The sequence below is a fragment of the Oryzias latipes genome, chromosome 24 (assembly GCF_053564925.1).
Source record: "Oryzias latipes strain Hd-rR chromosome 24, Olatipes_Hd-rR_3.1".
Taxonomy (NCBI): Eukaryota; Metazoa; Chordata; class Actinopteri; order Beloniformes; family Adrianichthyidae; genus Oryzias; species Oryzias latipes.
Genome location: NC_136260.1, coordinates 10278852 through 10296746, shown reverse-complemented (window position 1 = coordinate 10296746; position 17895 = coordinate 10278852). Strand labels below are relative to the sequence as shown.

The following is a 17895-nucleotide window of genomic DNA, read 5'->3' as shown; positions in this document are numbered from 1 at the left end:
TGTATTAAATAGTTCAAGTTGCCATAAGATTGTTTTTAACATTTAAGGTTTACCATTTATTGCGATTTTCACCAACTATTTGCGATGTGGATATTGCACAGCTTGAAATCGCGATAACGATAAATTTGCGATTAATTGTGCAGGCCTAGTTGGCACGGTGTAAGCCCACCCCCATATTCCATCACCCATCTGTTTACATGCTCTCCCGCTAGCTTAAAGCCCCTCCCATTCCAAACCTAACATTAGTGGTGCAACAAAAACAGCAATACTGAAGCTGTCCAGCCGTATAGTTTTGAGCAGAGCAGGGAGCTTGTGGCCTGCTGATTGTAGCTTCTACGCCACAACTACACGCTTTTTCAAACAGCATTTTTCGTCTGATCCTTATTTGCTGCGATTTTTAATAAAGAATACTCAGAAATGTAATTTTAGGCTTCATTTTCTATGCATATTCAAGATTCAGAGATTTTATTTTCATTATATTTCTACAACGAAATTCCAATGGCATTCAGTCGACTAAGAAACAGTAGACATAAAAAGAATAAAACTCAATATAAAAATATAAATATCAAAAAGTAGCAAAGTAGTTTGTGTCAACTGTACTCAATGTGAGCATTCACAGAAATAACGTAAAACAAAAAGACAAACAAACGGACAAACCCGAATAAAAATCCACGAAAAGATGAAGAGTGCCAAGACACACGTCCTCCATCATGAGAAAAGCAAAAACACCAATTTTCATCGACGTGAATCTCTTAAATGAAACCCTAAAAGTAAACGTTGTGTCAGGCAGTTACTTCCACTAATATATCAGTGCAGCTCCACCCTTCTTCAGCCTCCATCTCCTGTCAGTGTTGGATTCCAGACAGCACTAAATACCATGTGGACAGATGTATTTTCAGTTTTGCACTGAGTGCTTCTATGAGCAGATGTCAGCTTGTGAAAGATGTTGGTCATTGTTGTGTAAGAAGCTTTGTGATGCCCCAATTCTGCACATAGCTTCTAACAGAGATACAAACCCAGAATCAACGGGCAGACTGTGACCATGTTACTTGCTGCATGTCCCAGCGGTACTGTGCTAAATATCACCCCCTTTTTCTCATTTACTGTAGCTCTAAACGGGTCTTTCAAAGCCAATGAGACGAGTGAAGAGTACTCACATCTTGGTGTAAAAATAATTACTTTCTCCTTTTTAACAGCTACGTTTTACGTGGTCGATGGCAGAAGTAGGTCAGGCGCTGTTAAGCAGCTTTGCCAAGATAAAGTTTGCACCTGAACGGGCGAGCCTGTTGTGGTTTTGGGCGGTTCGTTTGGTTGGTAAAAGCAGTGCAGGACAATGGATCTGTGTTTTTGTAAAGTATAATTGGACACACATCTTGCAGTTTCAGATTGAAGCTGCTCCCAATTGTTGGAAAACATTTGAACAGTCATCCTAACTCTGCAGTAACGCCTTCTGCAAGGAATTGTGTCACTCCTCAGGGATGAAGTCTGTCTGTGTGCAGTCCGAAGGAGCCTGTGGAATGTTTGGGTTAGTGCAAGGGTGGAAGCTCCACCATGGGCAGGGTGGCATTTCCTGAGCCTGCAGAAAAGAAGAAAATTACTCCTGGGATGCCATATCTCCAGACACACAGAACCCACAATAGTGCTAGTAGTTAAACATTTTGAGTTGACTTTCTGCAATAGACACCCACTGAGGTTAACAGAATAGCACCAGACAACCTTCTTTGACACACCTTCTAGCCTTATAGGTCTTTACACTCAAGATTTAACAGGAATAATCCATGAGCCAAACAAAAAACATGGTTGCTAAAGAGTTTTGCAATATTCTGAGAATGTGCATTAAAATGTACAGTCTTTTTTGCGAAAGCATACATGCTTTTCTGTTGTTTTCAAAAATCATGGAGTGGAATAACAAACCTATTCATTCTAAAAAAAATGTTGCTTTAAATGTTTTAACTGATGATTTTATAAACAGTAGTGTTTAGTTTCAGCTAGGGCTGCACGATATGAGGAAAACTTGCGATATGCGATATGAGGGATTAATATTGCGATAACGATATCATTTGCGGTATATAAACAAATAGCGAAACAACCACAAACATCATTCCCATTTTATTGCAACAGTTTAAGAATTGTACTCCAAATGACCCTCGTTGACATAGGATGGAACATCTAACATAAAAGGGCTCCATCTGATTGGTCAACAACGTTAAAGAATCTATCCGTTTGGTCAAATGCATAAAGGGATTTATTTGATTCGTTAAATTATTTAAGCTGCCATAAGATTGTTTTAGCACATTTAAGGAAACCATTTATTGCAATTTTTGCTGTGTTTTGCGATATGCATATTGCACAGCTTGATCTTGCGATAACGATAAATTTGCGGTATATTGTGCAGGCCTAGTTTCAGCTGTAATTTGTGGTTGACAATGTGCTTTATTTTTTATTATACTATTGTACATTTTGGGACTTTAGCCATGAAAATACTACAGTTTTCTTTCATACCAGGACTTGAAGTAGGTTTTTGGTTAATGTTTCTCGTGTAAAATACTGCAAATGCAAAGTATGGGGTCTAAAGAGATGTCCCTCCCAAGATTGCTGTTGACGTTTTCTGCCCCAAACCTAGTTTTCATTTTCAAATCCACAGTAATTTTTAGAACTGTTAGTGTTTGCAACTCATTGCACCTTAGCCGATTGCATAGTAATGTGTCGTATCATAATATGTTGTATTGTAACTTTCTTTATTGTAATATGTTGTATAGTAGTCTGTTGTTTTATAACTTGTATTGCAACACCTTGTATTGTAGTTCAGTGTTTCAGAACTTATCATACCCTAGTTTGTTGTATTGGACCTTGTTGTATCCTAATGTGTTGTATTGTAACTTGTTCTGTAATATCTTGCATTGTACTGTAGTGTTTCAGAATTCATCATACCCTAACTCGTTATTTTGTAGTTGTGGCTTTTATTTTGGTTCATAAGTCTATACGAGCGTTAAACTCCACACACACATCGCAAATCTCATCATATGGTAACTCTTCATGACAAAACTCGTATTGTAACTGGTATAACTTTTTATATTGTAACATGTTTTACAATAATGCAACCTATCATAATACATCGTATTTTAAGTAGTGGACTGTATTGTAATGAATTACCTCTTTTCATTCCAATAGTGTTATATCCTGTTTTAAGTAATCCTGTTGTTTTCTTTTACAGTGGGGTAAAAAAGTATTTAGTCAGCCACCAATTTGCAAGTTCTCCCACTTAAAAAGATGAGAGAGGGCTGAAATTGTCATCATAAGTATACCTCAACTACAAGAGACAAAATGGGGAAAAGTATCCAGAAAATCACATTGTCTGATTTTTGAAGAATTTATTTGTAAATTATATTGGAAAATAAGTATTTGGTCAGTAACAAAAGTTCAACTCTATACTTTTATATACCCATTGTTGGCAATGATAGCAGTCAAAGGTTTTCTGTGAGTCTTCACAAGGTTTTCACAAACTGTTGCTGGTATTTTGGCCCATTCCTCAATGCAGATCTCCTCTAGAGCAGTGATGTTTTGGGGCTGTTACTGGGCAACACTGACTTTTTACTCCCTCCAAAGATTTTCTATGTGCTTGAGATCTGAAAACAGGCTAGGCCACTCCAGGACCTTGAAATGCTTCTTATGGCACTGGGCAGGGTGTTTGGGATCATTGTCATGCTGAAAGATCCAGTCACATTTCATCTTCAATGCCCTTGTTGATGGAAGGAGGTTTTCTCTCAATATCTGACGATACATGGCCCCATTCATTCTTTCCTTTTACATGGATCAGTTGTCCTGGTCCCTTTGTTGAAAAACAGCCCCAAAGCATGATGTTTCCACCACCATGCTTTACAGTAGGTATGGTGTTCTTTGGATGCAGTCAACATTCTTTGTACTCCAAATATAAGTACACATCTTACCAAAAAGTTCTGTTTCAGTTTAATCTGACAATAGGACATTCTCCCAATCCTCTTCTGGATCATCCAAATGCTCTCTAGCAAACATTAGACGGAACAGCACATGTACTGACTTTAGCAGGGGAACACGTCTGGTGCTGCAAATTTTGAGTCCCTGGCAGCGTAGTGTGTTACTGATGGTAGCCTTCCATTTCCTAATAATTGCTCCCATAGTTGATTTCTTCACACCAAGCTGCTTACCTATTGCAGATTCAGTCTTCCCAGCCTGGTGCAGGTCAACAATTTTGTTTCTGCTGTCCTTAGACAGCTCTTTGGTCTTGGCCATGGTGGCGTTCGGAGTGTGACTGTTGGAGGTTCTGGACAGGTGTCTTTTATATAGATAACCTGTTCAAACAAGTGCCATTAATACAGGTAAGGAGTGGAGGACAGAGAATCATCTTAGAGAAGAAGTTACAGGTCTTTGAGAACCAGAAATCTTGCTTGTTTGTAGGTGACCAAACACTTATTTTCCACCATAATTTGCAAATAAATTCTTTAAAAATCATACAGGGTGATTTTCTGGATATTCTTTCTCATTTCGTCTCTCATAGTATACTTATGATGAAAATTACAGGGCTCTCTCATCTTTTTATGTGGAAGAAATTACACAATTGGTGGCTGACTCAATACTTTTTTGCCTCACTCCAGGTGAGGTAAATTACAAATATGCATACTTGCGTATTCTTAGGGTTATGTCTCCTCGTCTCAAATGTCTTTTGATTGGGTCCAGGTGAAGCCAGTGTGTGGGCCATCACTCCCGAGGAGAGGGGGAAACATGACAAACAGTTTGATTCTCTCAGCCCCATCCTCGGCTATGTCTCAGGTAGGTCATAGCAGATGAACTACCGTAGATACTTTATTCTGAACAGTATGTAGCAGTGTCATTTAGAATAAAGCAGCATCAGTTTGACATCTTTCTCCAATTCTGTGGTGCTTTTTTACTTGCAGGAGAGCAAGCGAGGAAATTCTTTCTCCAGTCAGGCCTGCCTGCTTCTGTCCTGGCTGAGATTTGGTAAATAAAGACTCAGTGAATCATTATCAAAATTCCTTATGAAGTCACAGCAAGTGGGTCACAAGGGCCAAGCTTTGTTTTAGGTCAGTCAGTTTAGTACAAGAGCCTGTTTTCAACTTCCTGTTGAGCTCCCGTTTCCTGCAAAGGCCGCCACACCTAATAAAACTGGGTTGTAGAGGGGGGAGAAAATGTGGGTGTGCTGTCATCAAAACCCGTGTGTGTATTGGCCTTTGTTTAGAAAGTGCCACTGAAATTCAATCCCATCAGTGCTTTGTCCCTTGTGTAACTTGCATTTATATATTGTCTCTGTGAAGGAAAAAGGATACTAGGAATGTACAGTTTTATGTAATCAGATCATTGCACACAGAAGATTCTCCCCATCCTCCTGCAGGAATTTATCGGACTTGGACAGTGATGGGAAGATGGACAGGTTGGAGTTTTCCATCGCTATGAAACTTATTAAGCATAGGCTACAGGGGTGGAACTTGCCTTCTTCCTTGCCAACCATCATGAAACAACCTCCTAATTCCAATTCTAGTGGCCCTGTCCCCTCAGCACGATTCGGTAAGACAAAATTAATACAGCAATGATCTAATTTGCCTTCTAACAGCAATCACAGGCTTCTTACATTTACCTGTGTGTTTCTTTTGTGTAGGAATGGGATCTATGCCAAACCTGTCACTTAGTCTATCATCCATGTCAACCATGCCTATCATGCCCTCCCTAACTCCTATCCCAGCTAACCCCCCTTTGCCCTCCATGGTTCCACTGGTGCCAATGCAAATGACCCTGCCCCTTAACTCCTCCTTTGGAAACTCTGGGCTCTCCAATGGCAATGTTAGCCTCCTAACGCCACCTCCCATTCCCAACAGTGCAGGTTGGTTCTCCTGTAGAGCCACTCTATAGTTTTTAGTTCTTTTGCAAACAAGTCAAGATAAAGGCTAATTGTGCCAGTTAAAGCAGAGATTACAATGTTTAATTTCAGCGCTTAATACTCAGAAACAGTGTTGATGAAACCTTGTTTTAGGTATTTCTATCTGTTGTTTGGGACGTTCCAAAAATACACACAAAAATCCTATTACTAAGATCACCAAAGGAAAAAAATTAAATCTTTTATTGGTGTTTGACAAGTCTCAAAATATAACAATTGATAATTTATTGTAATCCCAATTTTTTTTCCTCTTGGGGGGGGGTCTGTAGTGGTGTAATTTTGTTGCAACAGTTAACGACTTTTATCACCTCTACAAGAACGAGCTGTTACAAAAGGCAACTATTGAGACGCTTACATTTTCTGGTGCTACTAAACACTTTTTGGAGTTTTCAGAAAGAACTTAAATGTCATTCTGTTCACAAAGCAGCAGGGGCAGCCCTCAGCCCCTCCCACATCCCAAAGAAAATACAGTAAAGACCTTAAATAGAAACCATAGACTCACACGCACCTGAAGCAGCCTCAGGCTGGCAGGACACATTTCTGCATCCATTCAACTGGAACTTTACTGTTCAATGCAGTATTTGACTTTGCAGTGTTAGTCATCTAATTTAAACTACTTAATTCTGAATGTTGATCAAATCTGTCACCACACATGTGTTACCTTTAAGGTCCAAACTACAGCAATTATTGGTGGTAAACAAGTAAAATTAGGAAAAGAAATGACAAATGAATTATATTTAATGAATTTAAACTGAAACCAGACAAAACTGTCCCAAATTTATTGAGGAGACATAGTAGGTGAAGGGTAAAAAAAAGAAAAAGGTGAAATATCAAATAAATACATGTTGATTTCAGAGACCTTTTGGAGATTGCTTTGGCTTATTTCCCAGTAACCTCTAGTGTAATAGATACTTCTCTGACAAGGGTAATGTTTTTAATGAAACTGCTATTGAGTTTGAAGTATGATAATAGAAAGAAAAAGGATATTTTTAACTCAAATTTTCAGACAAAAAATGAATTTGGTCTTACACTTGGTTATTTTGACTATGCAGTCTAAAAGTTGAAAGCGTTCATTTAAGAGTTCTGATATGCCTAGAAACATGTTAGGTTTTAATATTATTCGTTCCTGCTAAACTAATACTGTAAAACAAATCTAATAACACATTTACGGAACTAACCTTTGTTCCATTTTTGACATATTTCAAAATATGTTTTCATATTTGTGCAGCACATGTCTAAATATTACTCAACAAGAAAGACTCTAAATCTCTGAAATAAAAAAATTAAAAAAAGCAAAGTTTGGGTCAATCTGTAGAACCCTTGTTGTCATTTATTCTTTGTCTTTGTCCTCTTTCTATCCGGCTCTGTTCTTTTCTTTTCACACCTCCATCTGTTCTTTGGCTTCACTCTTAAATGTTGATTTACTCAAGTTAAATCTGTGGCTTGAGGAGTCTTAATGGAAGTGTGAGATCAGTCTATTATTTAGTGTTCTCTCATTCTGTGCGCATCTCTTACTGCTGATGAATACATATTACTCCCAGAGTTCCTTTTAAAAAGCAGTGTAGCAGTCTCAATCTGTTTTTTTTTTGTTCAGGCATAGGTCACCTTGATCTATCCCTGCTACTGATAAAGCTATGTTCAGGGGCATTTAATACATTTTTTGCTTCTTTATTTTTTTATTTTTTTTACCAAATTGGTTGAAATAGAAAATGTTTTTTAACTGAAATGGTGTCTTCCATAAATGTACACTTGCAGGCCCTCCTCTGTCTGGCTTCTCCTCTCCTATGGCCTTCTCTCCATCCACCGGCATGTCAAAGGCCAACTCATTGCTGGACCTGGGATCAAGCAGGTGAGAACATGAGCAACAACCAACAGGTGAAGCTGTTAATCCATTTCATATCAGCTACGGCCTCATTCAAATATAGCTGAGCTTTTGCTTTAGTGCTCACAAGGAAGCAGCGTTTTGGAGAGAAAGACACAGATGAAACTCTGATAACAGACAGAACAGGAAGGACATTTTGAAATCTTTTTTGGCAGCAGGCGCTGAAGCTGGCTGGAGTTGAATACAAACAGGACATACTGCAAGAACAGGGAGGTCTTTTTTTGTGATTGCCATGCTGCTCTGATCCATGCTTTTATTCTATAAAGATGTTTATTTTAATCTAATTTGTGGAGTATGAAACCCCCATGTTACCAGTTAATAGACAAGGAATATATTTTTAATTGTATTTGTTCCTGCTATTTTCTTTATGTCAAACTATTTCAGTAATCTGTAGCCAACTTTGTATTATTATTATTATTGATGTTGTTGCTTTTATTAAATGTACATAACGTACCACATAACTCAACTGCAAATATGACTTAAAAATTAAATCTTGCAGTTGCACCAAAAAGCGTTATCCATCAAATCAAATGAAATTAATTCTGAGAATAAGCTCCATTAATCTAAAGAAAAAATAAAAATTGTTCTTGTTGTATTTATGGTAGTAATTCTTTTCCTAACCATCTTCTAATAAAGAGCCTATGAAAGAAATAAAAAAAAAATTCTCTTAGAGTTATGGGTGTCATCTCTACTGAACGAGCAATTTGGAGAATTGACTTTTTCTTTTTAAATTACTCAAGCTGAGAACCGTCATTATCATTGAATGTTGTCTTTTTTCACAAAGAAAAGCTGTTTATGAAATGTAATATACTTCTCTTAAAACAGTGAAATTATTAAAAGTCCAAAGTTTTGGGAATGATTAGTTGTCTTCTTATTAAGTTTTAGGTTGACATCAACTTTCTTGCTATAATCATTTTGTTTAACCTCTTTTTTATAGTTAGATCATAAACATTGACTGTAGTTTTGTTTAGCAAAGTCTTCAAACTATTTCATGTTGCTTTGTCTTCATTTATCACCTCTTCTATGAGTTTTTAGTTTGGTTTCAAAGTCATTTTTAGAGACTGGTCCCTCAACACTGTTTCAGTTCTTCAAAGCATTTTTAATGACTGATTGATTCATGTTATCGACTTTTTTCTTGAGCGCTCAAATGAAAATGTGTTTATATATCCTTTAATACCTGTATTGCAAGGATGAACCGACTGCTAAAATACACCTTCTTTATTTAGCCAGTTTTATAATTAAACAGTGAAATTTGGAATCAATAAATATTCCTGTAAATGTGTCAGCGTTAGCCACATAAATTATATTGGATACAGACGTAAAAATAAAAAAATAGATAGAAAAAAAAATAATGGAATAAAAAGAAAAGCAAGCTTAGACATTCGTCTTTGAAATAAATTATAGTTTCACATATAAAAACTGGTGTAATGTTAACAGCTTATGAGTTTGTTGGAAGTATTTAGGATCCACCTGCAACAGTGAAAATGCTAGGATGTAATAGAGAAGAAGAGGGAGAGAAACAATGCTTGAGAAGGCTTTGTGAGATCCAGATTCCCTTGAGTATCAAATAGCCGTAACACTCCTCATGGCAGTTTTAGAAAAGGATAAGCAAGAGGTCTGATTTCATTGTTTGGAATACCCTATTGCCTCCACACAATATATTTGCCTCAGGTCAGTGTTGTACTGTTGCTTTAATGAGGGCATGAGAGTATTTCCAATTCACCTTTTATTTTGAAACATTTTCTTCCTTCTGTTAAAAGAAAATTAATACATTTTGCATACCATGCTCTTATGGAGACTTTCAGATGTTTCCAGAATTAATTAAAAGATGAAAACTCTTGTGGAAATGCACAAAGAGGAAAAAGCCTCAGGGCTGAAAGGGAGGAGCGTTCTAATCTATTCCATTTTTCTTCTTCATTTTCTCCTCTTATTAAAGTTTTAGTAACAATAAAATGAAGCGGTCTATCAGTGGTGCCATTCTTGCAATATTTTCATTAAAGCAAAATGAGTGATTAGCATAGCCTCTGAATACAATGCCGTCTTTTTTCAGAGTCATCCTATACGTGGCTGCAGCTTCCTCTCCAGCTAATTAAAGGGGAGCCAAATAGCAGTAGGGAGTCCCGCAGCAATTAGTGGTTTCTGGTCGAGATTAGAAAAAGTTGGGAAGAGAAAATGCTGACCATCTACTGTTATTGTTGCACTCCCTTGAGTATATTTTTTGGGGGGATTTCTGCAGCTCCAACTCCTCATCCACCACATCTCTGGCCAGCACCTCTCCAAAGATGGGAGCAGGTGACTGGGCTGTCCCACAGGCCTCCAGGCTCAAGTACCGCCAACAGTTCAACACGCTGGACAAACTCATGAGTGGCTACCTGTCAGGTGGGTCCAACATGCTCATGTCTTTGAGGGAGAAAAAAAAAAGCTTCTATAAAATCAGCAGAGCAGACTCTGGATCAGTAAAATGCTTTTAAGGGCTGTTAATCCCACTTGTCAAAGGTTTGCGATCCACTCATGGACTTTTTTTTTGTTTTTTGCAGGACCACAGGTTCGAAATGCTCTGATGGCATCTAATCTAACCCAGACTCAACTGGCTACTATCTGGTGAGTTTAGTTACATGTTTACTACCGATAATCTGTGGGGTCAGATTAGGGACAAATAAAATAATCTTTGTAGATGATTATATAACATAATCATTTTTTTTGTTCTAAATAAATAATTACCCACTAAAGTGGATCTTAAAAGGACTTTTAAGACAGTCTTTTAAAACAGTAACAGAAAGTAAATTTATTTCAGTTTATAAATTTCATTTTAGTATTTTTAGCATGTTAGAAGAAAAATATGACTAAAATCCTTTTTAGAATGTGTGAAAAAGAACAAGCCACACTAAAGAAGGATATGTTTAAAACAATCATTGTAAACCAGGGCATTTGGAATGGCAAATTTTTGGACCCATTATTACAGCAGTCAAAAAGTGGAACTTTTTAAAAAATTCCAAAAACTTCAACAACAACAAAAAAGATAAAAAGCACTGTTGACAATCTTAAATAAAGTTGACATAACTAAAAATGAGAAAAATAATAAAATCACTTTTTTCAAAGGAATATTTTTTTTATTGCGTAATTTTTGTGCCTTTTAAATTCAGACTTTGCACTTTTTTCATTTTTTATTATTTGAAGGAATACCGCTAATGTAGTAATAAATAATAGATAAAGTGTCGGAACACAGTGTTACAAGTTTTATTTCATAGATTAGGCTTGATGCATGTAATAATTCTGAAGATGCAGAATGATTTGTTCTGTTACTTCTTTGCAGCATGGAGGCTGTTCAGAATAAGTTACCATGGTGACGTTCAGATAATAAAAGCTTTTGGCTCTTTGCTGTTGGCCAACAGAATCCATTTGAATGAGACATAGATGTAAGAATCTGCTCCCAGTGAGGCCTGATTTTGTCATCCAGGTATCTGGCTGACGTGGATAAGGACGGACAGCTGCGGGCTGATGAGTTCATTCTGGCCATGCATCTGGTGGACATGGCTAAGACCGGATACCCACTACCTCTAACTCTGCCTCAGGATCTGGTGCCTCCTTCTCTCAGGTGACACATATCAGTTAAAACACACTGAAGAAAAATATCAACTTATCACTTTGGTTTTTGCTCCCATTCATCATGAGATGAATTCAAAGATTTGAACCATTTTCTACAAACACAACTATCTTTCTTAAATATTGCTTACAAATCTGTCTAAATCTGTGATAGTGAGCACTTCTCCTTTGCTGAGATAATCCATCCCACCTCACAGGTGTGCCATATCAAGATGCTGATTAGACAGTACGATTATTGCACAGGTGTGCCTTAGACTGGCAACAATAAAACACCATTCTAAAGGGGGATGTTTTCTTGTTAAAAAAGCTATCTTTTTTAAATTACTTTTTCATTATTCTTTTTATATTCTGTGTTTTACTGTGAAGCACTTTCATCTTGAAAGGTGCTATACAATTAAAGTTTATTATTATTATTTTTACTATTATTGTCTTGGCATAGAGTTGATCAGGTTGTTGACTGGCCCATGGTGGCGCTGGTGTTACGGTACAGGCAGGTGTATGTTATAGACGAAGAACACAGGTGTATTTTATTGATGGCATATTGGATGGACAGACACCCCTGAGGCCCAATAGTGTACCATACATCCAAGAACATCACCTCCCGTTGCAGCATGAGAGTGGACTGCCCTATGTTTTAAGTATCTTCACACAATTCTTTGAAGCTGAAAACATGCCAGTTCTTGGCCAACATATCACCCGTTAAGCATGTTTGGGATGCTATGGATCGGCGAATAGACAGCGTGTTCCAGTTTCTGCCAATATCCAGCAACTTGGCTCAGCCATTGAAGAGGAGTCGACCAACAGTCCATAAGCTACAACCTGATCAACTCTATGCTGAGGAGATGTGCTGCACTGCATGAGGGAGATGGCGGTCACTCCAGATTTTCTTTTCTGTGTGTGTGGTAGTAAAATATCTATATATTTTCCCCATATTTTAGAGGAGGAATCAAGCTGGTTGAGCTTGTTAACGGAACGGGACCCTGCACAACTCCTAGTTTAATAGACACAGCAGAGACCGAACCCTCTCAAAAAGGCAAAAGCAATGGTAAATCAGTTTAAAAAGTTATATTATCTTTAGTTTTCTCCTGGATTTCTTTGCGTAAATCATTAAATCTTCGGTTGTTTTCAGTGTCCTACGAGGACAAGCTGAAGGAGAACTTTGCCCGAGGCAGCGCCGAGCTGGAGAAACGGCGGCTAGCTCTTGAGGAGGAGCAGAGGAAGGAGCGGGAGAGGAGGGACAGGGAGGAGAAGAGGGCTCAGGAGCAAAGGGAGAGAGAGGCCAGGGAGCAGGAGAACCGGAGGAGGCTGGAGGAGGAGAGGCGGCTGGAGAGGCAAAGGGAGATGGAGAGGCAGCGGGAGGAGGAGAGGCTGCGAGAGCTGGAGAGGAAAGAAGTGAGTGGGAGCAGTTTCTGATACACTGAGTGCCTAGATTGTCGCCTCAGGTAACCGTCTGTCGTAACTTTCTGGCATCAAAACAGGAGATGGAGCGGCAGAGGAGAGAAGAATACGAAAGAAGGATGAAAGAGGAGCTGGCGCACAGGAAAGAGGGGGAGCGAGAGCAGATCTCTCGACTCCGAGCGAAAAAAAGGAGTCTGGAGTTGGAGCTTGAGGCTGTGGTGAGACTCAAATACTTTGACAAATCTACTGCTAACCATTTGAAAATGGTAAATTGCTTCTTCCTTGTATCTTAGGGCAAAAAGCACAAACAGATTTCCGACCGTCTCCGCGATGCTCAGAGTAAGAGGCGGATTCAGAAGGCGGAGGTGGACCTCGTCAATCAGAAACGAGATGGGCGCATTGCTGAGATAAACACGCTTCAGCTCGAGTTTGAGGTTGAAAACTTTATTTGGCTTTAAGCCTGACCAAACTTTTAGCATATCTTATTCCCAGAAGTGAGTAATCGTGAACCTTTTCTGTGTGCCCGTCGCAGACCTGGCAACGGAAGCTGTCGGAGCTGGTACCAGAACAGCAGCGGTTGACGGAGAAGCTGAGAAAGATGAGCCTCAACAAGCTGTCTCGTGAGTGGTTTTCACGACACACAGGCATAACCTTTGGTCTCTGGGGGAGCTAGCCAGCGTCTGTGACCTCTGACCTTTGCTGTGCAGCCTTGACTTTGACATCTCTGACCGGGAATGTGACAGAGAAAAGCGTTAACTGCCGCCGGCTGAAGGACCAGCTGGACACGCTGGAGAAAGAAACGACGGACAAACTGACCCAGATGGAGCAGTACAGCAAAGAGCTTAAGGTCAGAATGCAAACGTGGGATTCAGCTCATCTTATGCCAGACCAATGAGATGGTTTGCAGATATCTAACTGCTGAAGCAGAAATCAATAAATGTGATGCTAGCCAGACAATTTTAGAAACTCCTGATGAGTGCAGGTTTTTGCCTCAGACCTAATAGAAGGACTTGCTTGGCAAGCAAATTGTCCAAACTGAATAAAAAACACAACTTTTTTTAAATATTGCTTATAATTAAATTTTTATTTGTTAGGATGTTTTAAACAGTACTTCCATTTTAAACAAATAAAATAAAGCAAATAAATTTCTTCTTTGTGATGATTTAGCCAAAATTAAAAAAAAAACTGTGTGGTTTATCGCCCCAATTGCTCTTCCCATTGCTGAGAGCTCTCTGTTTACACACAATCCCACTAGTTTACACCCCCAAACTAACATTACCGGGGCAACAAAAATGGTTGGCAGTATTGGTGCTATCCAGCCGTACAGTTTTGAGCCACATGCCGGTTCAGATGAGGAAAATGAAGACGTACATGGATCTAGTTGTCTACAAGTGGATGCATCAGAATGGAGCAGAGCAGGGGACCCACCACTGTATTTTCTATCTAACAAATACACTCTCTTAAGAACAGCATTTTTTTTGTCTGTTCCTGATTTACAAAAACTAACTTGACCAAAGAAAAATTCAGAAATGCAATTTTAAGCTTAATTTTTTAATATATGTTCTTTACCATGAGGTAAATGCTACAAAAACAAGTTTTTAACAGTTATTGTAACCGTGGTTATTTTCTTCTGCCTGAAATTTTTGTTTTTGCTTAACTATCTTTAGAATCTGACAGATATTAGTCAATGTATAATAAATAACTGTCCTGGCTTAGATACAAAATAATTGGCCCCACCCACTCCACAGTTTAATACCTTTTAGGAATGTCCTTTGCTCTTTTTTTATGTAAACTTTCTTCTTTTTAAGTCCTAAAAAGCCTTCATTCAATTTAAATTTGATTTACTCAGTTGCAGCACTCTCTACCTTTTCTTTATCTTCTTTTTAAACCTCTGCGAAACTAGGATGTTTTTAGTCATACTTGCAGAAAAATGTTTTAGAGGATCGCTGCAATTTGCATATTTTATTTAATTATAGTCTCATACAACACATTTTTAAGATGACTCACTGTGATATCAGCTACATTTGGTGCTTTAATTTAATTTTTTTTTCATGCAGCTAAGGATGTGTAATGTCTCAGATTTTCCCTCTGAGACAAAGAAACTCCTTGAATTTAATTTTTTTTAATCTGTCAACTTAAAGGTCACATGATTATTAGATACCTTCAAAGACAAGTGTACAATAAAAAGCACTCTTTTCCTTCTTGTTCTAACCTGTGTTTTTTCCTTGTCTTCTTTTCTGCTTGACCTGGATGCTTTTTTTTTCTACTTTGTTTTTTTAAATATTTTTTTTATTGCCATTCTACTTTCATTGCATCTTTAAAAACTCATCTTTTTCTGCCTATTTTGCCACATTTTGGGGGGGAATTTACTGTCACCCCATCCTCTACTCTCATTCCTCCTCTTTATATTTTGTGTCCTGTCTTTATCACTCCATATTCTTTTCTAATAGCTTGGGGAAATAGATGACTGTGTCCTGCGAGGCCTTCTGTCCCTGCTGGCCTGCCTCAGCCAGCTCTTCCTTCTTATCAAGGTTGTCTTCTCTTCACCTCCCAATCTGTTGTTTCTTTTTCACAACATTATTGTTTAAGTCATCTCCATTTTTTCCTTAGCTTGATCCTTAATCGCTTTTTCCAGCTTGTTTCTTGTGTTTGCTCATTGTTGCTTTTTGAGTCAAACTGAAACCTGCATTGCTGCCATGTCCGCCCTTTTTTCTTGCTTTCGCCCTCCGTGGGATTTTTTCTGCCTGTAATATCTATGTAAACAGAAAACACCCTGAGGGTAAAACACACTGAATGTTTCATCTGCATAATTTCAGCCTCAAATGAATGCAATTTTATATTTCTGCATGTTTCTGTGAATTCATCAGTTGTGATATGTCTGTAGTGGTTACTGTTTTTTTTTTAAAGATGCCAGCGTTTTGTTTTTTATTTTATTTCTCCTTGTGTTTGTTCCTTTTAAATGCACCAGGAGCTGAGGGAGAAACAGGTGAAACAGCAGGCTGTCCTGGATGACCTGTACAGAGTCAAGGAGGAAAAACTGAAAGAGCTGCAGAGGCACAGACAGGAGGAGCGAGAAAGGAGGAGGAGAGAGGAGGAGGAGGCAACCAGGTGAACACTTGTTTTTGATGTAGCTGCACAATCTGCAGAATATTTCTGTCTCCTGAGTACAACTCACAATTAAAAAGACAATCCCATGCTGTCTTATAGCTACCTATCAGTGAATGAAAGGAACTCAGCAATCATTGGATTAAATCATTGGATTAAAACGCTTTCCGCCTGACTGCTTCCAGTTTTCATAGCATCTCAGGGCACCACAAAGTGGACATTTTTTAATTGGCTCACAATTTAGGGGGAACAGTCCTGCACGTACATGGAAACACAGAAGAGTAGGAAAAGATTGTAAACACACAAGAAAGTTATTCTTCACTTTAACACTGCGCCATAATCAACTCTACAAGCTCATTTACAGTTTGTATACATTTTACAATCTCCGATAAATAACCTGAAAAAAATTGTGTTTTTGGTGTTATGAACATGTTCTGGTTGCATTTTGCTGATGATAGAGGACATATATTAAAGAATTAAGCTTAAAATTCAATATTTCATTGCTGTGAATCATGAGCAGACAAATAAAATGCCATTTGAAAATACACCAGGTCTCCCTACAGTCTCCCTGCTCCGCTCCATTCTGATGCAACCACTTGTAGACAAATGTACGTCTTTGTTTTCTTCATCTGAGCTGGGATCAGGACAAAAATGTACGGCTGGATAGTTCCAATATTGCTCGCCATTTTTGTTGCACCCCTAGTGTTAGGTTGGGGTTGTGAGGGGCTGTAGGCTAGCAGGACAATTTGTGTGGGGCTAGGGTTCCTCCCACCCACAGCTCGGAGATTAATTTCTGATAAACTCCTGCAGCTCTGCAGATACAGCCCTCGAAAATGACCGGGGGGGGGGGGGGGGGGGGGGGGGGGTTCTGGCTATAAACAACATAATCATAATTAAAAGACCAATGGGAACGATTTAAAAATAGATCAAAAGATGATTGGAGTGGGTCCATGCAGACAGATGTGACACAGAGTCTGCAGATGTTTTTTCAACAGACTCATGTTAAATGATGCATGTTAAAACCCTTCATAATATAGGAAGCACTTTTATATAAAATGCAGCTTTCTACTAAGTTTAGTGTAAGGAAGAGTTGCAGCCATTGTGGTCACACTGATGTCTGGCACAAATATTACAAACTCTGGACTAGAGACTGCTGCTGGACTACAGTCTGACAACCAAGCGTATTTTGACCTGTTTAGTCTACGAGTTAGTGAAAATCCAGTGAAATTTCTGACGTTTTTTTTAAAAAAAAGTCTTGAACTGATGCAAAATAATAAAATAAGAAAGCTCTGATCTAGGGGTTTTAGATTCAAATTCCTTGTAGATGTTAAAATTTACAAGATATTTGGTAAAAGAAAAAACATCCCGTGAAGTCTTTTAAAGTGTTGTTTTTGTTTTTTTCTACAGACAGAAGAAGCTGGAGCAGGAGAGGAGAGAGCAGGAGCAGAGAGAAAAAGAAAAAAAGGAGAGAGAAGAAGAGGAGGAACGGCAGAGGAGGCTCCTGAAGGAGCAGTGGGCTAGGCAGAGAGAGGAAGAGGAGAGAGAAGCACAAGCTCGCCTCCGGGCTGCCCAGGAGAAAGCACAGGAAGAGGAGCAACAGAGGAGGGAAGAGGAAAGAAGAAGGAGAGAGGAGGAGGAGGAGAGGCAGAAAAGAGAACAGGAAGAGGAAAGGAGGAGAAAGGAGGTGGAGGAGAGGCAGAGAAGGGAAGAGGAGGAGCGGAAGAAGAGAGAAGAGGAAGAAGGGAGGAAACTGAAGGAGTTGGAGGTGATGAAGAAGAAGGAACTGGAAAGAGGAGGACAGCTGACAACATACAAAGCTTTGTATTCATTTGTTGCCCGCAACGCAGATGAGCTTAGTATAGATGCAAACTGCCTCATCCAGGTAAGAAAAAAGCTTCTATAATTTTTAAATATCATTAATAATCTGCAGCTTAATATCAGCGAAAAATATTCTTACATGAAAATATTTCCTTTAATAAAC

General features: G+C 38.6%; 1 protein-coding gene across 4 annotated transcripts in view; it reads left to right on the top strand.

Annotated features, from left to right (window-relative positions):
• The window catches only part of itsn2a (intersectin 2a), a 38077-nt gene that overhangs the window by 8047 nt on the left and 12135 nt on the right, over positions 1 to 17895 (top strand). For 2 of the 4 annotated variants that reach the window (XM_020714499.3, XM_020714500.3), the window contains exons 3-19: positions 4714 to 4806; positions 4932 to 4995; positions 5387 to 5559; positions 5651 to 5872; positions 7682 to 7775; positions 10045 to 10187; positions 10346 to 10409; positions 11266 to 11403; positions 12350 to 12456; positions 12541 to 12803; positions 12890 to 13027; positions 13103 to 13243; positions 13342 to 13429; positions 13517 to 13656; positions 15260 to 15340; positions 15778 to 15917; positions 17322 to 17796. In XM_020714499.3, the coding sequence (XP_020570158.1) occupies positions 4714 to 4806; positions 4932 to 4995; positions 5387 to 5559; positions 5651 to 5872; positions 7682 to 7775; positions 10045 to 10187; positions 10346 to 10409; positions 11266 to 11403; positions 12350 to 12456; positions 12541 to 12803; positions 12890 to 13027; positions 13103 to 13243; positions 13342 to 13429; positions 13517 to 13656; positions 15260 to 15340; positions 15778 to 15917; positions 17322 to 17796 (2564 nt within the window). The remainder of the gene's footprint in view (positions 1 to 4713; positions 4807 to 4931; positions 4996 to 5386; positions 5560 to 5650; positions 5873 to 7681; positions 7776 to 10044; positions 10188 to 10345; positions 10410 to 11265; positions 11404 to 12349; positions 12457 to 12540; positions 12804 to 12889; positions 13028 to 13102; positions 13244 to 13341; positions 13430 to 13516; positions 13657 to 15259; positions 15341 to 15777; positions 15918 to 17321; positions 17797 to 17895) is intronic. The other 2 variants (XM_020714501.3, XM_011491810.4) reach the window with 2 other exon arrangements.